Raw genomic sequence first — 26,341 nt, 5'->3', positions numbered from 1 at the left:
CATTACCTGTATTAATTGCACCTGTTTGAACTTGTTACCCGTATAAGAGACACCTGTCCACACACTGAATCAATGACACTCCAACCTCTCCAACATGGCCAAGACCAAAGAGCTGTCTAAGGACACCAGGGACAAAATTTTAGACCTGCACAAGGCTGGGATGGGCTACAGGACAATAGTCAAGCCGCTTGTGAGAAGATAACAGCTGTTGGCACAATTATTAGAAAATGGAAGAAACACAAGATGACTGTCAATCTTCCTCGGTCTTGGGGCTCCATACAAGATGTAATAATTATACTGGAGGACGTAGGAGTCTTTTTGCGTGGAGCAAGACACTACAGAACACAGTTTATAGATGAAAAATTCTATATTATAAATGTCATGATCCAGGCTGGATCTGACAAGTTAAATGGAAAAGTGAACTTTTTTTCCCTTTGGCCTGGTGCCAAAGTGGGTTGATTGCCCCCGGTGGCCATTAGAATTTACACGTGGTGTCGTTCATTATAAGTTGCCCCGGTGGTGGTGAGCGGCAGCGCACTTTAGTTCTTTGGTTAAGTGCACGTGATTAGGTAACAGGTGTGAATGCTCTATATTTGAGTGTCAGGTGTATGATTCACGGTTGGTGATAATGTCACAGTCACGTGTATCTGGACGCAGCGAGTACCGCAAGGCGAACCCATGTGACGCACGTGACCCTGGATACACCGCCTCCAGGGGGGCGAATTTAAATAATAAACACGTGCAGCTGGATACACCGCCTCCAACTGGCGAATTTAGACATTACACGTATATACAAGTCTGGAAACCCCGCCTCCAGTAAGGTGAATTTAAATAATAAGGGGGAACCTGGGTAACATTAACAATGGTGGGCCCCGTGATAGGGAATAGGGAAGTGGAGACCTCCTGAGCTCCCCTGAGCCAGTGTCCCTGCCGGTTCCGCACCGGGCGCCCAACAGGAACCTAAAAACCCTAGCTCGTCCTGACCTAAACGCTCACTAGGGAATTGGTCGGTGCGGAAACTAATCCCACCACTGCACTAAAACACACATGAGGAAAGATGACAAAACAGGGGAAACACCACTTAGCTTTGCTCTGTTGCGTACACTCCTAGCAACAGAGCCCAACACCTGTGTGCATCTTCTCCTCCACCCAGATCCATCACCGTAACTGGATCCTTCACCATAGTGCAGCCTTGGAGCAGAGTTCACCACCAGTTGCAGCTGTCCAGTAACAGAGTCCCAAAGATGAGTTCAGCTCCTGCCCAAAAAGTCAAGCATGCTTGAGTCCAGCTCTCAGCAACCAAGTCCCGCATGCTGAGTGCAACTCTCTCCATAGTTGTCACTCCACCAAGCCATGCAAGCACTTCCTGCAGACACAATAAACTGTTAATCCACCACACCATGCCAGCCCTTCTTGCAGACCACCTAGCTGCCACTCGTCCCCTATGGCTGGGCTGCGCAGGACTCATGTTCAGCTCCTTCTTTCACCCAGGCTAACTTGTGAATGACTAACACACAATCAATATCACCAACAGTGAATGATACACCTGACACTCATGTATAGAGCATTCACACCTGTTACCTAATCACGTGCACTTAACCAAAGAACTAAAGTGCGCTACCGCTCACCACCACCGGGGCAACTTATAATGAACAACACCATGTGTAAATTCTAATGGCCACCAGGGGCAATCAACCCACTTTGGCACCAGGAAAAAAAAGTTCACTTTTCCATTTAACTTGTCAGATACAGCCTGGATCATGACAATAAACACACGGTGCTTCAAACAAGTGCAGAAAAAACTCAAGTCCATAAAACTTAGAATAACTACTTAACAAGTCTGTGGGAAACCTCAGAGAGAAATGCAATCAGCAAAACAGTCTGTGAAGCGCAGTTTACACTTGAGAATGCTAGAAACAAGTAGGTCCGTGTCCAGTCCATGCACGGATAAGCAAGTCCAAACAAGATGTTAGATTATCCAGGGAGGATAAGAAGTCTCAGATTAGGCAGAGCAGTCCCGAGCTTTGCGGCTAATTAAACAAAGGCAGAATCAGAGCAGCAGCCAGCTTACGTGTTGCAGGTGAAGATCAGCGACACCAAGGAAGCAGCACAAGTAGTCATGAGCAGGAGGAACACTGGCACAGATGAATATAACAGAACTCGGAGAGCGAGGAGCAGGATATTCACACAGGTTTGCAGGAGCAGCTGGAAAGCCAAGAAACCACTGGAAGCAGAACACAGGCAGAATACTCTAGCACAGACTAGACTATGGGGAGGAGTTATAAGGCAAGAAGACAAGGGGCACATGAAACAAAAGACACCATCTTGAAAAACGGCAGGCATGCTCAAAAGGTAGCCAAAATATTCAGTGTCTTGACACAAGATCTCGCCTCATGGGGTAAGGATGATTCTGAGAAAGGTCAGTAATAAGTCCAGAACTACACGGGAGGATCTGGTCAATGACCTGAAGAGCTGGGACCACAGTCTAAAACAATACCATTAGTAACATATTACGACATAATGGATTAATCTCCTGCATACAAGGTTCCTCTACTTACGCCAGCACATTTCCAGGCCCATTTGAAGTTCACCAGTGACTGTCTGGATGATCCAGAGGAGGCATAGGAGAAGGTGATGTGTCCAGATGAGACCAAAATAGAACATTTTGGTGTCAACTGTACTCCATGTTTGAGAAAGAAGAAAAATGAGTGCAACCCCAAGAACACTGTCCTACCTTGAAGCATGGTGAGAGGAACATCATACTCTGGGGGTGATTTTCCGCAAAGGGGACAGGATGACTGCACCATATTGAAGGGAGGGTGGATGGGGTCATGTATCGCAAGATTGTGACATACAACCTCCTTCCTTCAGTTCGAGCATTGAGGATGGGTCGTACTGGGTCTTCCAGCGTGACAATGACCCTAAACACACAGCCAGTGCAACTAAGGCGTGGCTCCGTAAGAAGCGTTTTAAGGTCCTGGATTGGCTTAGCCAGTCTCCAGACCTGAACCCAATATAAAATCTGTGGAGGGAGCTGAAACTCAGTGTTGCCCAGCGACAGCCCCGAAACCTGAAAAATCTGGAGAAGATCTGTATGGAGGAGAGGGCCAAAATCCCTGTTGCAGTGTGTGCAAACTTGATCAAGAACTACAGGAAGCATAATTGCAAACAAAGATTTCTGCACCAAATATTAGGTTCTGATTTTCTATTGTATCAAATACCTATTTCATGCAATAAAATGCAAATGAATTATGTATGAATCAAACAGTGTGATTTTCTGTATCTTAGATTCTGTCTCTCAATTAAAGACCTCCCCATTCTTTGTAGGTGGGAAAACTTGCAAAATTGGCCGTATATCTAATACTTATTTTCCCCACTGTATGTATGTATATATATATATATATATATATGTGTGTGTGTGTGTGTGTGTGTGTGTGTGTATGTATATATAATATTTTTATAAACTATTCTAAATGTTATTAAATCCTTTAATATGGCATCAGGACTTGGAGAACCTGTAAACAAATTTATTTTGCCCTGTTTAAGAGCAGCATGAGGAGCAGAGATTCCAGCGATTTGTCACTTACTAGGCTTTTTGCTGTAGTTTTGACAAAATGCCTTTTTCTCTGAGCAGCTGTGCAGATCCCATAAATGAATAAATGATTAGCTCCTATGAAGTCCTTGATAGTCATGAGCTCCACTTATCTTGTAGCCCACCATCTATTGGAAGCTTTCTATCTATCCATGGTGTAGGAAGAAAGCTGTCAATCGATAGTGTTGGCGGATTTATACTTTATTTCTAATTAGCAGATAAAATCAAATATTACCAAATATTTGTTCAAATATTATCAAAACGGCAGCAAGGAGCCCAGTATGAAGCACTGGAGTCATTTTATTCTTTCCTTAGATTGGGAAGCATAAACTTGGCGACAGATTCTCTCTATAGGCCTCTTCACAGGGGTTGATAATTAGCAGTTATTGGTTGATGTAAAGTTGTCACTGTTCAACAAAGTGATCGCTGGTTATTTACGACTTGCCAGTCCACAGGTGTTTGTGCAAGGACATTTTAGAATGTCATTTCATAGTCAGCATCTGCACAGAGATCGTGTGTCACGGCATAGCTGTCAGGTGACCCAGGTCCAGGGGCTCCTTCCTTGTCCCTAACACTAGGGGGGGCCCTAGCTCGCTCTGCTCCACGGGATACTTCAGATGGTGAAGATGCCAGGGCCTCCGCCCTTGTCTTATCTCCTGAGTTAGCCCTTTGTCTGTTCTCTTCCCCCACCCAGGGAAGAGGGGGCACTACTGTGCACCATAGTACACCAGCTTAGCAAACAAGGCAACACAAACAAGGGTTTAACAGAAAACTCCAGGCATACAAAATATTCACTCACCTATTACTGAGGAATGCACCGGGGTGTGAAGGTTGGATAACAAACCAAAATAGAGAAGGATAAGGAATTACCACACATACAAACCAAGAAACAGTCACTAATAACACCTTCAACTCTCCTTCTCATATGTGCTCCTCTCCCACCGTTAGCCATGCAGCAAATGCTAACTCTGTCAAGGATTTCAATGTGAAGCGAAAAAAGGAGAAATATGCAGCACTCACCGATATAGCTGAAAATCTGTGCGTCTTTATTTCACATAAATTCCATCAATAGATATGTGGACATGCAGGACGTTAGAGGAATGCTAGGGGAGGGAGGTGCCGGACAACGGCCGTTTCACGAGTAATCGTCCTGCATGTCCACATATCTATTGATGGAATTTATGTGAAATAAAGACGCACAGATTTTCAGCTATATCGGTGAGTGCTGCATATTTCTCCTTTTTTCGCTTCACATTGAAATATTCATGTTTTTTCATGCAAGCACCTCCGTTTTTTGACTGAAATATATACCACAATACTTCAGATAAATAGCTCCGTCTGTTAATGTGGTGATTTGTGTGCCCTAGTGTGCCGTTCATCTGTTTGCTCTTTGCTGGGATCTGACAAGGATTTGTAGCAGAGCCCAGAATTATAAAGGGGAAAGGAGTAGCTAACTGAGCTCAGCTATGAGCACAGGGATTTCCACCATGGCTGATTAATGCCTCTTCTGCCAGAAGGAATAAACACATTTAAAATGAAGGAGAAGTGCTTCTTCTCAGTGCCGGAGTAGGAGCAATCAGACACTGTGGTCTTCTGGCTCCACACTGTCGCAGTTACCGTGTGACATTGTGTAGCTGCAGCAGCGTGGACACAATTTTTCAGATGAACTCTGCATAGAAAGGCAGATATGGTTTAGTGCTGTATCTGCCTTCCTAATTGCTGTATACTGAGCTCTTAACCTGCTCTGTAGATAAAGTTTAGGAAGCGCTACCAGTTCTTACTCCTCATCCTAGTGCTCATGTCATCACCAGGCTCTAGGACGGAGCAGAAGCTGCTAGCTCTCAGCAGCCCCAGATCAGCTTTGATTATTATACAGTGTTACTCAATGACTGAATTTGCTCTGTAACTGTCACAAATGTGCCAGCCCCAGTTACAGAGGAAATCCGCAATATTAAGCAAATTATTCAAATGTTTAAATGCTGGTCTTTCAAAGGAAAGATGGATTTTATATATGAAAATATGCCAGGTCTTGTATGGGGGAAAATGGTCCTGTCTTTAACTGGTTAAGCTGATTAGATTGTTTATGTGAACCTAAAACTATTAGTTGTGGGCAGCACATCTGACAGTATAATGAATTGTCTGATCCCCATACAGTTTGCATCGTACTGTGTAAAAGGTTGAGCAATGATGGACTCATTACAACATTGATCTTGGCCTTATTACGCTATCTTACCAGCCTTTCAGGTGTGAGGACTTCCTCTTCTGGATTGTAAAGCATCTGACAGTTTAGCATATGCCGTAGGTTCATTGCATAGACTGCTGTCTCTCACAACTCCCCTATACACAAATACTTGGCTTTGCAGAGTGTTAATGTGTTCTCAATGAGGAGCAAAGAAAGTCATGGCCAGACAGCTCTGGCAGTGGCTTATCTCCCCTAAAAACAAAAATATCAAGTATTCAAATTTCAATTGCCCGATCCCACTTTCCTACGCATAATTACACCCAATTATCACAGGATGCATTGAAATGTATCACTACCTACAACGTACGTACTCGTGTGAGTCACGAAAGGCCGTGAATCTCGTCATCCAGAGCATCTGAAAGCGATCAGCCTTTTATAGTCACTCGTTGAGTTCACTTAGCTTGCTTGCCCACCCAAAGTGTTGTAGTCTTGGCAGTCGCAGCGTTTTCACAATCAGAGCTGTAGTGTGGTATTCTCTTAGCTAACTGTCCGTGGAGTGTTACGCTGTTTTACTTGGAATTACGGGCCTTGTTTTTCTGTTTGAAAAGTGTCCAAAGCTGAGATTAAACCAACAAACTCTTTTACATAATACTTGTAGAACCATGGAAATTAAATTAATTTTGGTTACAGAACATGCACCTAATCTTTTTATTGATGACTTTTCCGAGGCGTTATAAAAGATTTGTAAATGTCAAGCTGGAGCTTTGCGGCTCATTTACTAATTATCTGTGTATAAAGACGTCCTGCAGAGTCTGAGTCCTCACAGTCCTCACATTTCCCTTCCTTTAGCTTTGCATAGGTTTATGTGTATATACTGATCTGCCATAACACTAAAGTGACTGCCCAGGACACAAGTGTGCTCTAACAATAATAAAAAGCACATATAATAAATAAATAATCTTTATTTTTATATAGCGCTAACATATTCTGCAACGCTTTACAGTTTGCACACATTATCATCACTGTCCCCAATGGGGCTCACAATCTGAATTCCCTATCAGTATGTCTTTCCTTGCCTCTTCTCTGTATGTAGGGCAGTAACCCTCCTGTACTTCTCTCCTTCTTTTCCTGCGTGGTCCATGAAAGACCCCTGCAGACAATGATTGACTGCAGGGGTGACTCGCTGGACCCCTGACTTTGGGGTGACTACTTCACTATTATGTCATAATTTGTTAATTATATGTCATACTGCTGGGCCATCCCATCATATATGTGATAGATCTTTATTAATAAGGCTTTGAAGAGACCTTGATCATTGAATGGGCCGCCTGACCTGCATGCATCTTTTATAGAGCAGAAGGAGCTGAGTAGGGGATTGTGGAGCTTTTTGGTAAAAGATTAATTGTAAATGTTTGTTTAAATTACAGTTCTCCTCTGGGATTAGGAGGGTAAGACCACCCAGTGGACTCCAAAAACTCAGAATGAACAGGAATTGATAAGAGTAGATCACATATCTTATGTATATGTGTGTATGTATATATATATATATATATATATATATATATATATATATACACTCACTGGCCACTTTATTAGGTACACCATGCTAGTAAGGGGTTGGACCCCCTTTTGCCTTCAGAACTGCCTCAATTCTTCGTGGCAGAGATTCAACAAGGTGCTGGAAGCATTCCTCAGAGATTTTGGACCATATTGACATGATGGCATCACACAGTTGGCGCAGATTTGTCGGCTGCACATCCCTGATGCGAATCTCCCGTTCCACCACATCCCAAAGATGCTCTATTGGATTGAGATCTGGTGACTGAGGAGGCCATTTGAGTACAGTAAACTCATTGTCATGTTCAAGAAACCAATCTGAGATGATTCGAGCTTTATGACATGGCGCATTATCCTGCTGAAAGTAGCCATCAGATGTTGGGTACATTGTGGTCATAAAGGGATGGACATGGTCAGCAACAATACTCAGGTAGGCTGTGGCGTTGCAACGATGCTCAATTGGTACCAAGGGGCCCAAAGAGTGCCCAGAAAAAATTCCCCACACCATGACACCACCACCACCAGCCTGATCTGTTGATACAAGGCAGGATGGATCCATGCTTTCATGTTGTTTACGCCAAATTCTGACCCTACCATCCGAATGTCGCAGCAGAAATCGAGACTCATCAGACCAGGCAACGTTTTTCCAATCTTCTACTGTCCAATTTCGATGAGCTTGTGCAAATTGTAGCCTCAGTTTCCTGTTCTTAGCTGAGAGGAGTGGTACCCAGTGTGGTCTTCTGCTGCTGTAGCCCATCTGCCTCAAAGTTCGACGCACTGTGCGTTCAGAGATGCTCTTCTGCCTACCTTGGTTGTAACGGGTGGCAATTTGAGTCACTGTTGCCTTTCTATCAGCTCGAACCAGTCTGCCCATTCTCCTCTGACCTCTGGCATCAACATGGCATTTCCGGCCACAGAACTGCCGCTCACTGGATTTTTTTTCTTTTTCGGACCATTCTCTGTAAACCCTAGAGATGGTTGTGCGTGAAAATCCCAGTAGATCAGCAGTTTCTGAAATTCTCAGACCAGCCCTTCTGGCACCAACAATCATGCCACGTTCAAAGGCACTCAAATCACCTTTCTTCCCCATACTGATGCTCGGTTTGAACTGCAGGAGATTGTCTTGACCATGTCTACATGCCTAAATACACTGAGTTGCCGCCATGTGATTGGCTGATTAGAAATTAAGTCTTAACACACAGTTGGACAGGTGTACCTAATAAAGTGGCCAGTGAGTGTGTATATATATATATATATAAACAACGACAAAGCAAAGTCCAGCAATAACGTGAGCAATCCAGGATGCTGTTAAAAATTTTTTTCTTTTTATTCATAAATCCATTAAAAAGCAATGGTCCAAGCAGTTCAAAACAGCAATAACGCAGGAAAGTCATGCAGATAGGACTACGCGTTTCAGCGGTAGAACCCGCCTTCTTCACTGTCCAGCTGGACATTGCATTTTAATGGATTTATGAATAAAAAGAAAAAAAATTTTAACAGCATCCTGGATTGCTCACGTTATTGCTGGACTTTGCTTTGTCGTTGTTCACATTTGTATGGATGGACTCCTACATCCAGATCCGGGCACAACGGAGTTAACCAGGTCAGCTGAGGTTCCAGGTGGTTCACAGGAGTGAGCTGGTCTACATTGTTGGATTTATATATATATATATATATATATATATATATATATATATATATATATATATATATACACTCACTGGCCACTTTATTAGGTACACCTGTCCAACTGTGTGTTAAGACTTAATTTCTAATCAGCCAATCACATGGCGGCAACTCAGTGCATTTAGGCATGTAGACATGGTCAAGACAATCTCCTGCAGTTCAAACCGAGCATCAGTATGGGGAAGAAAGGTGATTTGAGTGCCTTTGAACGTGGCATGATTGTTGGTGCCAGAAGGGCTGGTCTGAGTATTTCAGAAACTGCTGATCTACTGGGATTTTCACGCACAACCATCTCTAGGGTTTACAGAGAATGGTCCGAAAAAGAAAAAAAATCCAGTGAGCGGCAGTTCTGTGGCCGGAAATGCCTTGTTGATGCCAGAGGTCAGAGGAGAATGGGCAGACTGGTTCGAGCTGAAAGAAAGGCAACAGTGACTCAAATTGCCACCCGTTACAACCAAGGTAGGCAGAAGAGCATCTCTGAACGCACAGTGCGTCGAACTTTGAGGCAGATGGGCTACATCAGCAGAAGACCACACTGGGTACCACTCCTCTCAGCTAAGAACAGGAAACTGAGGCTACAATTTGCACAAGCTCATCGAAATTGGACAGTAGAAGATTGGAAAAACGTTGCCTGGTCTGATGAGTCTCGATTTCTGCTGCGACATTCGGATGGTAGGGTCAGAATTTGGCGTAAACAACATGAAAGCATGGATCCATCCTGCCTTGTATCAACGGTTCAGGCTGGTGGTGGTGGTGTCATGGTGTGGGGAATTTTTTCTTGGCACTCTTTGGGCCCCTTGGTACCAATTGAGCATCGTTGCAACGTCACAGCCTACCTGAGTATTGTTGCTGACCATGTCCATCCCTTTATGACCACAATGTACCCAACATCTGATGGCTACTTTCAGCAGGATAATGCGCCATGTCATAAAGCTCGAATCATCTCAGATTGGTTTCTTGAACATGACAATGAGTTCACTGTACTCAAATGGCCTCCTCAGTCACCAGATCTCAATCCAATAGAGCATCTTTGGGATGTGGTGGAACGGGAGATTCGCATCAGGGATGTGCAGCCGACAAATCTGCGCCAACTGTGTGATGCCATCATGTCAATATGGTCCAAAATCTCTGAGGAATGCTTCCAGCACCTTGTTGAATCTCTGCCACGAAGAATTGAGGCAGTTCTGAAGGCAAAAGGGGGTCCAACCCCTTACTAGCATGGTGTACCTAATAAAGTGGCCAGTGAGTGTGTGTGTATATATATATATATATATATATATATATATATATATATATATATATATATATATATATATACTGTATAATGAATCTATTCAGCAAGTCCTTTTCTAGGACATGTCTGTCTGGAGCTCTGGTTGCGTTTTAGCTTGGCAGGGTGCCTTTATGATTGCAAATTTCATTGATAATCACTCATGTCATGCCATGGCTGTAATATTTTTATATTGACCCAAAGGAGATTCTTTCGCTATTGTAGCATTCGCCCTGAAGTATAGCAACTAATCGTACTTCTGAACTCCTAATCTTTCTTTTTGACGGTTCTGGAATTCCAGACAGAATTTTTGACTTCTATAATATCATTGGATATAGAGATCTCCTTCCAATCAAAACTAAGAAACCTTAAAAGACTTAATTTGATGTAGAGATGAAGAAATCGATTCGCAGACCTGTGGCTATGCGGCCAGATAAAATGTTATGGCCGCTGGACAGGAGCACCGCAAAGCTCCTCCCATCTAATGTCATCCACCGCTCCTCTATTGATTAGCCGGCCTGGCACACACACAACATCAATGCAGCGTCCTCTTCTTCTGTGTAGAGACAATTTGCATACTTCATTTCCCAGAGGAGCATGCAAGTCATAGAAGTCTCCTCACACTGGCATGCCAGACCTAGCATGTCAATCTCCACAAGGAGAAACCTTACCCATTAGGTATAGGCTATATAGTACCTGAGCCTTTACCCTAGTGGCTATGGACGCTCTTGACTATGGGACCATAAAGATAAAATTTGTAAGCATGTCTCTGCCTTTTAATTTTAAATTAAAGTTCCCCTGCTTTTAGAATACAAGAAGGGATTGAACTATTCAGATACGTCCTGTTTTAGGATTCTTGAAGCTATGATTTTAAAGGGATTAAGTTAGATTAGAAAAAAAGATCTGCCTTTTTTAATGGAGCGGAGTTGTAAAACTATAATAAGCCCCATGACATGGGTGAGGGGAAAAGCAGACCTTTTTTCTAATCTTAGACAGCACCTTTAGGTTTCTTGAGGATTTATTCTGTAATGTAGATAAAGATTGTACATCTGCCATTAAAATTCCCTGGCTGCAGTAATGGCAGTAGTTATTGTAGTATGGATGTAAACTAAACCCTTTTATTGTAGGAGTTTCTAGAACAGGTATTCAGCGCCATTAGGGATTTGATAAATAGTGACCTTGCATGCACCATTAAGCTCCGCGCCCAAAGTGCTCGAGGCATGAAAAGTTGCAGTTGACTATAAACCTTGTGTAATAGGTCACTTTACGATAACCGTCACATATAAAATAATTCAGCCGAGGACCTCTGTAAAGCCACAAGGTGATCTTGTGAGGATGCCTTTTAAAGTACAACCCCAATTCCAAAATAGTTGGTACTCAGTGTAAAATGTAAAGAAAACAAGAATGCAATGATTTGGAAATCTCTTATAGTTGAATTTTTTTTCACATCAAAACATAGAACACAGATCAGAAGGTGAACATCAGACATTCTTCTTTTTTTATTTGAAAAAATTAACTCATTTAGCAATTGATGGCAGCGACACATCTCAAATAAGTCATTAAAAAGTAATTAGCATGCACACTGTAAAATTGCGAGGTGCAGGTGTAATAGGCCGTAAAGCTCCAATAACTAATAAAATTGAAATTCACCGCACACTCCTAGTGGAATATCTAGCAAAAATGTCAAAATTTATTGTGGATATACAATATATACTGTGCTCGTACAACACTGTAATAAGAAGGTAGGGGGAGCAATTGCGACACAACTTTTAACGTTTCGACCCCACCAGGGTCTTAATCATAAGTCGCTTAATCCAGTTGTAATGTATAAATGGAGTACAGTTATGGAGAAGAGAGAAATCCCTGTGGAGTCCATGGTCTATAATCCTAATGTTGTAGCAACCAAATATTGAATAGTGTCTGGTCCCAAAGGGGATAATAAATGCGGCTTGGCCCCTTTATCTGTAGCGTGGCCGACTGGCCGAGCGGCGCTCCCGTGCCTTGCTGTGCTGGACTCTGTGTAAAATGTAAAGAAAACAAGAATACCATTATTTGCAATTCTCTTATAATTTTATTCACATCAAAACATAGAATGCAGATCAGAAGGTGAACATCAGACATTCTTCTTTTTTATTTGAAAAAATTAACTTAGCAATTGATGGCAGCGACACATCTCAAATGAGCTCATGGTGTCTTAGTCGAAGTGGAGGTAAATCCAGCCACAGCTCCGTCCAACTGGTCCATCACTCTCATCTCCTCATCAAGAGTCACTATTATCTCCTCAGTCCATAAAGCATTTGAAAAATCTGTCTTGAGATATTTCTTGGCCTAGTCTTGGTGTTTCTTCTTCTGTCTCTCCTTCAGTGGTGGTCAGGTTTGAGCCTCCTCACCCCGGCCATGTCTCTGAGCGCTGAACACCTTGTGCTTCTGGAGTATGACACCACTGGAGGATTCTTCTCAAGTCTTTGCCAGTTATTGTGCATCTTTTTACTCAACATGTTTTTGCAACCCCTTTTGACTATTTTCAACAAAATTTTTGATGGTTTTGAAATCACATGCCTAATACTTAGCGATTTCAAGACTGCTGTGTCCTTCTGTAACAATTTGTGAGCCAGATAAAACTCTTTTTTTGGCCGATATTGCGTAATGAAAATAAGCTGCCTAATAATTCTGCACACCTTGGTAAAGGGTGTTGTATCCTTAGGCATCACCTTCACTCATTACACAAATACACATCACCTGATCTGATTCATCCAGTAAGTATTCAGGTTTATACAGCTCAGAGTTGGAAAATCTGCATAAAAATATGATGATATGGGCAAAATACTCACTCCCTAATAATTGAGCACACAGTATATATTCAAACACTCTAATCTGTGAGCTTCTTTTTGTTTGTCCTCCTGGTTAAAGAGGGAAAGTTCTGTACAAAGATGCTCTATGGGGATGTTTGCTACGCAGCAGTTGGAAGTATCTTCTAAAGAAGCATAAATTGAGCATTATAAGTGCACTGCAGCACAGTGTTTGGTACAGAATGAGCCATATTAAAGCAATATAGTATATATTGCAAAAACTCATCACCTTGCAATACCTGTAGGATAAACGAAATTAAGAAAAAAGTTTACTTTTTAATGCAGCAATGGTTGAATATTCTCACTAAGCTTCCTTTACATGGTAATTTGGCCCCCCTGATTTAAGGCTCAATAGCTGAACTCTATCATTCCAACCTTTATCATCTGCCCCGGAGAAGTTCTACATGTTTTACATGAGACCCCCTTTAATTGGGTATGCCCTTCTGAGAAATTACAACATATCTATGGGGTGTTTTTTTTCACTCATCCAAAAAATTACAAATGAAATACCAATTCATATGCAAATGAAATTAACGCCCCCTGAATAAACCACTCATCCACAGAAATAAATTTCATACTGTTAACCGAACAAAGGTGTTGAAGCCGTGGATGCAAAACCAAATAAATTGTTTACGTTCTTAGGCATTAGTGGCTCTGGCATTAGTGGGTTAAATAGATTTTTCTATGGAAGATATCAAAATGCGAATAAGTGAAACAAGGCTCACCTGTTCTCACATTAATAATTTAGTAGGCGTTTCCTCCCGTAGGGAAATTGGAGGAACTTAGATGTCCGGCTCATTTCCAAGACCTCTTTGTGTGCCCCTCTTTACTTTGCCAATTCGTAATCTTCTAATTCCATTCAAGATTGTGGACACAAGAGGAATCTTGTTTTCTATAAAACAATCCGATGCTTTGACAGTGCGTTGCCATTTTCTCCGTGCCGGGTTTGAATGTGTGACATAAGGCGTCACTATGACATTTGGTCTCTGAGCTGTATCCCAAGTCTGGATGCTCTCGCACTGTGCTGTATTCTCTCTGAAAAGCCATGTCTGTCTACACACATGCAAGGGCTCCTCTCACTTCTTTGTTCTTTCGGAATACACAGACAATGAATCACTTTTTACCGTGAGCTTCACAATTAGAGGAAATGGTCATAAATCAAGACTTATGTTAGTTTTATGTTATGGTTTTGTCTAAATCATTTTAAAGATATTTTTTGTTGTCAGCACATATAAATTTGCACTGGGATTTGGGACATTTTTGCGTTTTTTTCATTATTTCATAATTCTATGAATGACATAATCGCAATGACCTGGGTTAACTTTCTGATGGCAATGGTTTGACACGTCTGGGAGATTGTATCATACTACCAAAAGAAGCAGAATATTTTATATAAAATTTATATTCAAGGGCAAACCTTAGACAACCAATGTGGCTGCTCCTAGTGTTATAGATGTTGTGTACCCAAACATGGGTTTGCCCCAACACCCACAGTTTAAGATTAGTGATGAGCGAAAGTGCTTGGATAACTCGTTATCGGAACATGCTTGTGTGCCAACAGAGTCTTTGGCATGCTCAGATAATATGTTCTAGTCCCCGCTGCGGCATGTCTCGTGGCTGTTAGACAACAGCAACACCTGCAGGGATTTCCTAACAAACAGGACATCCCTGCATGTGTTGTGGCTGTCAAACAGCTGTGAGACATGCAGCAGCGGGGACTAGAACATATTTTTCGAAGACACTCAGTAAGCACCTGAGAATGCTCGGATAGCACTTTATCCGAGCACTTTCGCTCATCACGATTTGTGATCCTTTGTAGGTTTTCCAATATCCACAATGGAGCTTTAGCAAATATTATAAGCGTACAAAGTCCAAATGGTCAAGTCACCCTTCTGTCCTTAAAATTGATGGTGGAGTTGATGAACTATGTTTTCAAGCCTTCTGCCCTGGTTATGAGGAATAAGGGCCAGCACAGGGAATTGACCGATTCTGATTTTTGCTCCACATCTTGTATGTATATACTTTATTATTATTGTAAGGTCAGTTTCACATGTCCGAAATACACGGTCCAAATATGGACTTCGATTTTCAGATTGGCAGCGCATATCCTGACCTGAACTTCCACAGTTTCATCAGTATATATGAGGCTTTTGACTTTGGGTCAGGAGACCCATAGCAAATCCTGACTATTCGTTGCACACGTGTTCTATGAATGTTTGTTGGATGTGTGAAACTGGAATAAGTAAAATCACTGCCCAATGCAAATAAAAAATAATCCAGGAATCTGGTCAAGAACTTCTGATTAAAGGCTCATGCAGGCATCTGTGCACATCGATCTTCTATTGGCCTGCATTGGATAGATTGACCGTGGCTCTCCTGAACGAAGTATGACCGCCTCATAGACATCTTGAAGCCTTAACATTCCGGTTGGAAGACCCGTGGCCAGTCCGTGCTTTGTGGTTTGTACTAGGACTGATTTGCACGAACGTCTGCATGATCCTTAACCGAATGTCCTAGTATTGGGTTTAAAGCTTTATTCTAAGGAAGGCTGCGAGGAGGAAAAATGAAAGATGTTCTTCACCTCAGTCAAGAAGATTTGCTCAAGTTGGTGACATGACAAAAAATCTCAACCTGTGACTCCCACTGGTTGCCGTTTTCTACCAACCTTTCCTCATGGCTACCTAGATGCCATAATTGTTTACTGTACTTTGAATTTCAGATGAGACAAGTGTATCCTACTTGCAGTAGCCGTCAAGTGCGCTTTTTAAGTTAGTTAGTGGAGGAATCCTACTTGAATCAAAACCACTAATGCTAAACTAAACAGTTTGCTATTATATAAAGAAAGGACAACATCTATATATTCACAGGTCCTCAGACGCACTTAATCATATAATCTATAAATAAACAGCAGCACCGGAAAACTGCCGATTTATTAAATGTTTGTAATGTATCAACCTGAAGCACATTAGTGGAGCCATGCCGAGACCGGGAACAAGTTTAAACATGGTATGTATGCAGTCAAAGTGTCTACATGGAAGGGTGAAGAACAGGATTTGGTATACCAAATTATAAAAGGGAAGCTGTCAGCAGTTTGACTGTGCTGATGGCAGGAGTAAATAGGAGAGCGGAAGAGCTGCTTAAATACACTTATAAGTTGGAAATAAATGACAGCTTCACTTTTCAAATATAGGTTTTCTCGTGTTCCTGGTGGTCCTGGAATTGCACAGGAGGCGAATCCTAGCACTGAAGAGCACTTTGGCCTCTGTAATGCGTGCTCCCCAACCCTTCTCCCTCTGTGCTTGATTGATTGCTGCTGTGGCCAACCAAATGCCCACTGCAGCGATCAATCAAGCACAGAGGTCGAGGGGTTGTTGACATCCAACTCTTGGCACCGCCACCAATCAGCTGTTTGAAAAGACCAATGTTCGCATATCAGGTTGCATGCTCTACACTTAAAGGCCCAATTCACATTAGATAAAAGTCAGCCGAACCCAACAATTTTGGTGGATCAATCTGATAGTCAAGTATGTACTGTATGTTGGCCTCCCGATTCTCTCTCAACAGATGATGTCAGGGGACAGAAAGATGCAGCTGATTGAACTTCAACATCTGGGTCAATTAGAGTACACATGACATAATTGCTATTTCCACAATTCTCCTGCAGTTTGTGTTTATCTTAATGCCTTTACTAGAACCTTATTTTTTGTATTTGACATTCTCATTTCCCTGACACATTCCCACCTATCGATATGTAAGAATGAAGCCAGAAACCCACTTAAACAAAGAGAGAACATGCAATCTCCATGCTGATTTTGGCATTACAGCATTTGTTTTCATCTGGGTCACTTATATACTGACGCACAAAATGTTTTTTATCTTGAGTCACTGTGAAATGCTCAAATACAGCTAGCTTTATAAGATGCTTCTTAGACATTTTGTAGTTATGTAGATTCGCTCTCAAAATAATTTTGTCCTGTAAAAAAAAAAAAAAAAAGGTATATTGTAATTCTTGCAAACATGAGCTAAGAGGAAAAACAAACTAAAACATCAAGCATACAGAGACAACATATACTGGACTATTGATTTATGCACAGGTTATTGGAAGTTTAGATATGCTTTAAGAATTACTTACTCCTAAACAAGGTTATCTATAAAAGTATAGAGTCCTAGTGGCACGCCAGACTCCTGAACGACCCTGAGTTTCGCTGTGACAGCTTCTTTGGGGGCAAGGTCGGCATATCTCATGTGCTACACCTTAAATAATCCTTTCACTCATTGCTTTCCCTACCACTGCTTACAAAATAGAAAAGTAAAAGGATAATTTATCAGCAGGTTTTCACCCAAAACTTTTCATATGTGCATGCAGCTCTTTCAAAGACAGGTCCATCAATACCTTTACATGGCCAATCCATTTCCCAAATAAACTGTGTTCCAAATTATTATGCAAAAAGAGTTTAGGAGTGATAAGGTTAGAAGTTTTTTGTTTGTCATTTAAACTCACTGATGGTTATGTGTGTCAGGGCTCTTTATATCACTGAAAGCAATTGCAGATACCTGTGCAAATTAGTTTGGCAGGTGTGTCCAAATAAAGGCAAGACTACTTAAGAAGGCTGTTCCACATTATTAAGCAGCCTACATTTTTTGCCAAAATGGGAAAGAAAAAGGATGTGTCGGCTGCTGAGAAGCAACAAATTGTGGAGTATTTAGGTCAAGGCATGACTACAATCAACATTGCCAAGACACTTCATCGTGATCATCGCACAATCATGAAGTATGTAGCTGATTCCCAGCACACACGTGTGCGTGCTGATAAGGAAAAATTGAGGACTCTTTCCAACAGGCAATTGCGTCAGGTTAAAAGAGCAGCTGCAAAAATGCCTTGTCATAGCAGCAGACAAGTTTTTGAAGCTGCTGGTGCCTCCAACATCCCCCGAACAACAAGATGCAGGGTCCTTCAGAGGTTTGCAGCTGTGCGTAAGCCATCCTGTTGACCACCTCTATCCATTGCACACAAGCAGAAACGGCTCCAGTGGGCCAAACGATACATGAAGACTGACTTCCAAACTGTTTTGTTCACCGATGAGTGCCGTGCAACGCTCGATGGTCCAGATGGATGGAGTGGAGGATGGCTGGTTGATGGACACCCCATGAAAACACGGCTAAGGCGCCAACAAGGAGGAGGTGGAGTAATGTTTTGGGCTGGAATCATGGGGAGAGAGATTGTCGGCCCCTTTAGGATCCCTGAAGGGGTAAAGATGAACTCTATAATCTATGTGGAGTTTCTAAAACAGCACTTCCTGCCATGGTTCAAGAGGAAGAACCGTGCTTTCCGCAGCAAGATCATTTTCATGCATGATAATGCACCGTCTCATGCTGCAAATAACAAATCTGCATCTCTGGTTGCTATGGGCATAAAAGAGGACAAACTTATGGTGTGGCCACCATCTTCCCCTGACCTCAACCCCATTGAGAACCTCTGGAGCATCATCAAAAGGAGTGTCTATGATGGCGGGAGGCAGTTCACATCTAAGCAACAGCTCTGGGAGGGTATTCTGTCCACATGCAAAACAATTGAAGCACAAACCATCCAAAAACTGACAAATTCAATGGACGAGAGAGTTCAGAAGCTTCTTTCCAACAAGGGGTAATATGTGCAAATGTAACATCACCTAGAATAAAGTTTTGACTTGAAAACTGTTTGATTTCATTTTGTAATAAGCTGATAATGCTTATTTCACAATTGACCATTTTTTTCTTCAAAATAAAAATAAAAAGGTTGAAAACTCTGCTGTGCATAATAATTTGGAACATTCATTTTGAGTGTTTCTTATTTTTAAAAATATACTGTTTTCATAGGCAGTTTGTTCAAAAACATTGCAATTATACTAGAATATTAGATGACTGGAAAATAACAATGACTGCAATTCATATCGGTAATTTAGAGAAAATATGAGGAAATATTTTTTGCATAATAATTTGGAACACAGTGTAGTGAAAAATCAGTGTTTCAATTGATATGCAAATGAGGCTGAAGAGCTATTTGTAGATCTGAAGCCTCTGTCACTCTGGCTCTATTTCCCGGCCAGCGCCATTTCCACAAGGAGAGTTATTATTACCCCTTAGAAACTTCTTATCCAGTCAAATCAGAACATTTTGCTTTGTACGGAAGAGGGAAAAACACTCCAAAACACGTGTCTGCAAATAGTGCCTGGTTTGGCGTTTCTAAGTCATGGGGAAAGGTTCGTTTAAGTGTCGATATTTACTTTTTTAGGATTGCTACTTTCAATAGGTGACATTACAGTTCTAGTCCTCTTCCTCTCTGAAGAGACAATTTATATTTTTACAGAAGTTATCCACTACTTTTAAATTGATGGTCTATCATAAGGTTGTCCACTATTTTTTCACTGATGACCTGTAGGATAGGTCATCAATATCTTATCAGCTGAGGTACGACACCCGGCATCTCCTCTGATCAGCTGATATTGGTGTTGGTGGCAGGAAGTCTACTTGTAGTGGCCAGGGCTTGGTACTGCACATTTGCCTCCTCTTCAAATCAATAGGATGCGGATGTGTAGTTCCTTGTAGCGGACACTACAAGTAGACGAAGCAACTCGGCAATAGAGTACTTCCAGACTGTGGCCGCCGACACGGATAACAGCTGAACAGCAGGGGTTCTGGGTGTCAGACCCCGGCTAATCAGACATTGATTACTTATCCTAAGGATAGGTCATCAGTGAAAAAGTAGTAGACAACCTCTTTAATTTCCAAGAGGAGCATTGTATGGCCTAGAAGTCTTTTTATGCTGGCTTGGCACTCTCTACAAGGTGAGACATTACTCCTTAGATTGCCATCATAGGCCTCTCATCTGGCCAAATCAGTCCTCTTGCTTTGCACTGATAAGAGGAAAACACCTAGAAACGTGTATGCAAATAGAGTGCGGGGTTTGGATTTTATCCTATGTCTTGTGACCAGGCTCGTTAAAGAGTCGATTACCGTAAGTCATTTTTAGGATTGCTTCTTCTGATAGGTGGCACTAGAGTTTAGGTCCTCTTGCTCTCTGAAAAGGCAGTTTGCACACTACATCAAGACAAGCAGCTAAATGCTGGTCTTCATGAATTGGTACCCATGACTTTATAGTAACAGAATTTTTTTTTTTTTTTATTGGGAAGTATTTTCTTAGAATCATATGTACCATTCCATACTTCTATGCCTAGGCCTCAATACATTGCATCTGATAGGTGCATATTAAATGTCATGCCATTCTCAGGAGGAGCAGTTATAAACCAGAATGAAGCGTTGCCCTCTTCCGCATCTTGTCCACTGCATACCGGATTTCCCTCATACGTTCATCCCACATCTTGTGCAGTATTCATTTTAACAATATTTGTCGATTTAGCATCTGCTTCTGTTCTCAACCTATTACATGTAGGTGTCAGAATTTTAATGTAATTTTGTTGTTTTTCTTTAGGAACTCGGCTGCGGATTGCAGCTTATTTTATTAAGAGATGGGTAAATCTTCGCTGTGTGGCGCAACATCAGTATCGAGGTAAGTTAGGCTGCACTAATGGGTTTGTTGGTACTGCTTCTAAAATTCCACAAAATTCCATGATGAGTGTACACTAACTCATATTTTGTAATCATTATTTTTCTCACCTGGAGTAGTATTGAAATATATATATATATTTTTTTTTTATTCCACGTTCCAATAGCCAAGAAGTATTATTTCTCCTTGCGGAGATTGACATTCTTAGGCTGGTTTCACACTTGCTTTTTTTTGCAGCGCGTTTTTCCCGCAAAAAAACGCATTGAAAAACACATACAAAAGCATACAAATGCTGCGTTTTTTTTCAAGCATTTTTATGAGCATGCATGAAAAAAACACAGCGTTTTTATGCGTTTGTATGCGTTTTTAGTGCGTTTTTACCGCGTTTGCGTTTTTTTCCAACATTTGGTGGCCCCTCACACTAACCCAAACCATGACTTTACTAACCCTAACCCTGACCCTAACCCTAACCCTGACCCTAACCCTTAACCAAACCATACTAACCCTAACCCTAACCCTTAACCAAACCATACTAACCCTAACCCTTAACCAAACCATACTAACCCTAACCCTTAACCAAACCATACTAACCCTAACCCTGACCCTAACCCTAACCCTTAACCAAACCATACTAACCCTAACCCTGACCCTAACCCTAACCCTTAACCAAACCATACTAACCCTGACCCTAACCCTGACCCTAACCCTAACCCTTAACCAAACCATCCTAACCCTGACCCTAACCCTAACCCTTAACCAAACCATACTAACCCTAACCCTGACCCTAACCCTGACCCTAACCCTTAACCAAACCATACTAACCCTAACCCTGACCCTAACCCTAACCCTTAACCAAACCATACTAACCCTGACCCTAACCCTGACCCTAACCCTTAACCAAACCATACTAACCCTGACCCTAACCCTTAACCAAACCATACTAACCCTAACCCTGACCCTAACCCTAACCCTTAACCAAACCATACTAACCCTAACCCTGACCCTAACCCTAACCCTTAACCAAACCATACTAACCCTAACCGTGACCCTAACCCTAAACCCCCTTAACTGACCCTAACTCTAACCCAAACCCCTAAATTCCATTGTCAAACTAATGTTAAAAAAAAAAACGCATGGGCAAAAAAACGCATACATAAGCATGCCAATGCGCACATATGCTCACCATAGACTTATAATGGGTGTCCTGCTGTAAAAAAACGCATTGCGCGCGCATGCGTTTTTTTGAGGCATATCTGACGCACAAAAAATGCAACATGTTGCATTTTGTGCGCCCGAGCGCATACCGCAAAAAAACGCATGCGCGGTAAAACGCATACAAACGCATGTGTATGCGCACATAAGCGCATCCCATGCAAAGTATAGGAAAAAAAATCGCATGCGTTTTTTAGCGCTAAAATCCCGCAAAAAAAAAACGCAAATGTGAAACCAGCCTAAGCTTGCTGAGATGAGGAGACTTAAAGCCGCAATGCTCCTCTGGGAAATATGCAAATTGTCTCTTCAGAGAGGAAGAGGACTAGATCTCTAGTGCCACCTATTGGAAGTAGCAATCCTAAAAGTCAATGTCGGCCCTTTAACGAGCCTTGTTACATGACTTAGGATAAAAGCCAAACCAGAATCTCAATTTGCAGACACTGTGTTTCGGGGTACTCATCAGTGCAAAGTGTGAGATCTGGTTTGGCTGTGTGAGAGGCGTCTGACCGATATCCAAGAAGTATTGTTTCTCCTTGCTTAGCATGTCAATCTCCGCAAGGAGAAACGATACTTCTTGGATATCGGTCAGATGCCTCTAACAGCCAAACCAGATCTCACACTTTTCACTGACAAGGGGCAGTACCCCAAAACACAGTGTCTTCAAATTGAGATTCTGGTTTGGCTTTTATCCTAAGTCATGTGACAAGGCTCATTAAACGGTCGACTTTGACTTTTAGGATTGCTACTTCCAATAGGTGGCACTAGAGTTCTAGTCCTCTTCCTCTCTGAAGAGACAATTTCCACACTCCAATAACAAGTCATTACTCAGTGTATGATAAAATCAATAGCGTATCTATAGAATGCATGGATATACCGTAATGTCTTTCAGGGTGGGATAGCCAATAGAAGGGGGTCCTGATCAGGGGATTTACCCCATTAATTAGCTATTAATAATAACTATTATAATTATTAATTATATTCATACGTCTATTGAAGCCTATCCAATGATCATCCAGATTGTAAGAAGATTCCAAGAAGATTCAAGGCCTCAAATGTTAAAAAAAAAAAAAAAAGCAAATATGGCCTAAACGTTGCATCTTCTACTTCACTTTTGTATTGTCACTATGTGATTTTAAGGATGAAATAAATGCTACCTTTTTTCTAAATATGAACTATCTCTGGTGCCTCAGATTCAGAATTTCTACTGTTTTTGGAACTAACAAAACCTATGATAAAAACAAAATGAGCAAATACCCTGCAGTAAATAGCACTAGTGCATGAAAATAATATAGGGTACTTAGTTAACATCATTTTGATAAAATAAAAACGTAAAATGCATCCAACCGTGTCATGGTGACCCTACTCGGGATGGTCCTAACCTCTAGTACTAAAACCTTAGCATGTGTCAAATGACGTAATGTGAATAAGGGCTGAGAATGACTGAGACCCGGCTAGTAGACACCCTGCCATGGGGAATTATATGAATGTAATGTCCTTCTCAAGGAAAATGGAGGCCACACCCTTAGTTGCACAGAGCGCAAGAAAACCTGAAGCAAAAACGAAAAGAAATGAACTGGAATAGGAGTTTGTGTGAATGCAGTGTGTAGGTGCATGTTAACACTGGCCACTAAACAGACAAAACTGAAGATAAAGGACATATGCTAAGGTTTTAACACTAAAGGTTAGGACCATCCCGAATGGATTCACCAGGACGCACTGCGATGGCTTTTACATTTTGTTAATCAAAATTGTTAGCTAAGCACCCTTATTATTTTCATGCACTGTTGCTATTTATTTACTGCAGGTTGTTTGCTTATTTTGTTTTTATCTTAGGTTTTGTCTGTTTAGTGGCCTGTGTGAACATGCGCTTGCACACTGCATACACACCAACTTAATTCATATATTTAGGTTTTTGTTTTATGGAACTAGTGGGAGGTCAAATTGAGTTGGCATGGAGCCCACGGAGCCAACAATGGTGCATGAGAACCACTAATTGGACATTTGTTTGCAGATTGTGGTGCGACAGATAGGAAGGGACCACAGAAAGTTCAAAGCAGTGTCCAAAACTCACAAATGGAAGGCAAATGGTATCCTCCGGATCGCAGCCAGGGCGTCGAGACAATCCGTATCCGAGATGTTTGCCGTGGGCGACTGCACCGCCGTGTCATGCTGAGGGGTGCCAGGCATTTTTGCTTCACTTGGCTCCGTGTTACTTCACACCAGCCAGACGCTGCAGAGCCACGTGCTCTGCAGTTTGAAAACCAAAACTGACACACCCAACCCTTTGTTGCAGGGTTTTTAAATGGAATCTTTGGCCATGGGCCAATTCTAAGGGTCCCATTTCACATAGCGATGCACCAGCGATCCCGACAACGATACGACCTGGTAGGGATCGCTGGTGCGTCGCTAAATGGTTGCTAGTAAGCTGCCAAACAGGCAGATCTCTTCAGCGACACAGCAACGATCCGGCGATTAATATAACAACCTCGGCGGTCGTTGGTACCTTGTCACACAGCAGCTATTCTGAACGATTCCAACCTGCGTCCCTGAGTTCTGCGTCGCCAACGAGGTCGCTCATCGGCATCAAACACAGCGATGCATGCTGGCCAGCGGGATACCGACGTTGAAAAAATGGCCCAGGACATTCCAGCACGATAAGTGATATTCAACTGGGGGGCAGTTCGCCGCTACGTGTCACATGTAGCGAGATCGCTGTTGTGTCACAAAATCGGCGACTCTTTAGCAATCTCGCTATGTGAGACGGGGACTTAAGACCCATTCAGGAGGGAGCGAAATGCCCCACTACCATTGTGTAGTTCACTCTAAAAATAAAAGCCCGTAATGGGTTTTCCTGAACATTGCCTTGGCCAAATAGCTTGACCAGGTCCATGCTTACTTTTATTTTGCTTTGAGACTCACAGGCATCCTGCTGTGAACACAAGGCACTCCAGCGGGTCTAATAAGACTCCACCCACATCCTGGGGGATACATACCAGCCCTCGCATAGGATACCCTCACTGCCTTACAAGATATAGAAAAAAAATAGTTTGTTGAATTTCAACTTGAACATACTTTTGTTCTCGCGTAAGAAAACCACATCAGCCTCCGTTTTCCTCTGCCCCTGATCATTGAAAATAGAACAAGAACAAACGTTGACCAAGAGCTGTTGGAGGTGTGGGGCCACCATTAGAGCGCAATCAGACGGCTGTATAACACGGACGACGATCGAGTCGTAATGCTCGGACTGACCGGCGGCTCTCCTGACCTATCCATTATAGCTGCATAGAAATGCACGCTGTCATGCTTGGGTGAGAAGAGCTGCTGGCCAGTCCGTGCATTGCAATGTGATCAATGTCTGTGTTGTTGGGCATCTGATTGCTCCCTCAGACTGATATCAGATCATAGGAAACGTGTGCCTTTGAATATTGCTGCTGAAGGTGCTGCGGCTGTTTGATATCAATCTTTATATTGTAAGGAATGGTGTTGGTAAATGTGTTTTCAGTTTGTTAATAATGATATTAATATTGAAAAGAACATCTGGATGGGGCAAATTATTATATTTTCTTTACAGTATTTAATATTTTAGGAAATAAAAGGCGTTAAAGAGGGATTCCCATTTATGCATGGTCGTCATTTTTCGAAGCTCCCATTTGAAATAAATGATGAGAGTAACCTCTTTGTTCCTGTCCTGGAGGCAGACGGGGGTTCCAGCGGTAACCAGAAAAACATGGCTTCTTCAATAAATTCTAACCATGAAAATGGTCTCTTGGTAGAAACGCTTACAATGCACTGTCACACGATAAATATCCAGCGTCGTCCATGTTATTCCCACTTGTAGCTGATAAATGGTATTCTTTACTGGTGTGTGTAACATTATACAGCTCTCGCTGGTTATTTTTACACTCATCTGTCATATCAGAACTGTCATACAATAACTTACGGTAAAGTAATCTCTCTACAGATGCCATTACATTTGATAAATTGTATTTTTTTTGTCGGCTCTCTGTTACTTTGTGGGACAGAGATATTGTTTTTTATGAGATTTTGTGGGAACCAGTTTTGACAAGCCACAGATGAGAATGCCAACATAGACATATATGTAATGTAATGATATTTGGCTGACGGAGACAACAGTAAAAACTTTTTAGCTATTTCTTGCCGAGTTTCACCTGAGATACATTTCAGCCTTCAGGATATATCAGCTGGACAGCAGCATCTAACTAATGTTGTAGCAGAGCTCTGAGCTTGTGAAACCCGAGTCCACATTGTTCTCATTATTGGTCAGGTGTAACCCAAAACCAACTTTTAGGTGGTGCTGTCAAAGGGAATCTTCTTTTTTCTCAGGCTTCTCTGAGGCATTCATGATCACGTGATGATGCAGCAATGATAATAATGCATTCAGCTTATACAGGTCTGGGACATACGCCATTGTGATCCTCATCACAGTTGA

At 42.0% G+C, this 26,341-nt stretch overlaps 1 protein-coding gene across 1 annotated transcript in view; it reads left to right on the top strand.

Moving 5' to 3' along the window:
* SLX4IP (SLX4 interacting protein) overlaps window positions 1-26,341 on the top strand; it is a 191,083-nt gene that overhangs the window by 132,418 nt on the left and 32,324 nt on the right. The window contains 1 exon segment of the mRNA XM_073553832.1: window positions 20,605-20,682. Within this exon segment, the coding sequence (XP_073409933.1) occupies window positions 20,605-20,682 (78 nt within the window).

This window comes from Dendrobates tinctorius, unplaced genomic scaffold (genome assembly GCF_039654945.1).
Source record: "Dendrobates tinctorius isolate UK_male_01 unplaced genomic scaffold, ASM3965494v1 ptg000203l, whole genome shotgun sequence".
Taxonomy (NCBI): domain Eukaryota; kingdom Metazoa; phylum Chordata; class Amphibia; order Anura; family Dendrobatidae; genus Dendrobates; species Dendrobates tinctorius.
Note: the sequence above shows the minus strand (reverse complement) of the source record. Positions and strands in the feature narration are given on the sequence as shown.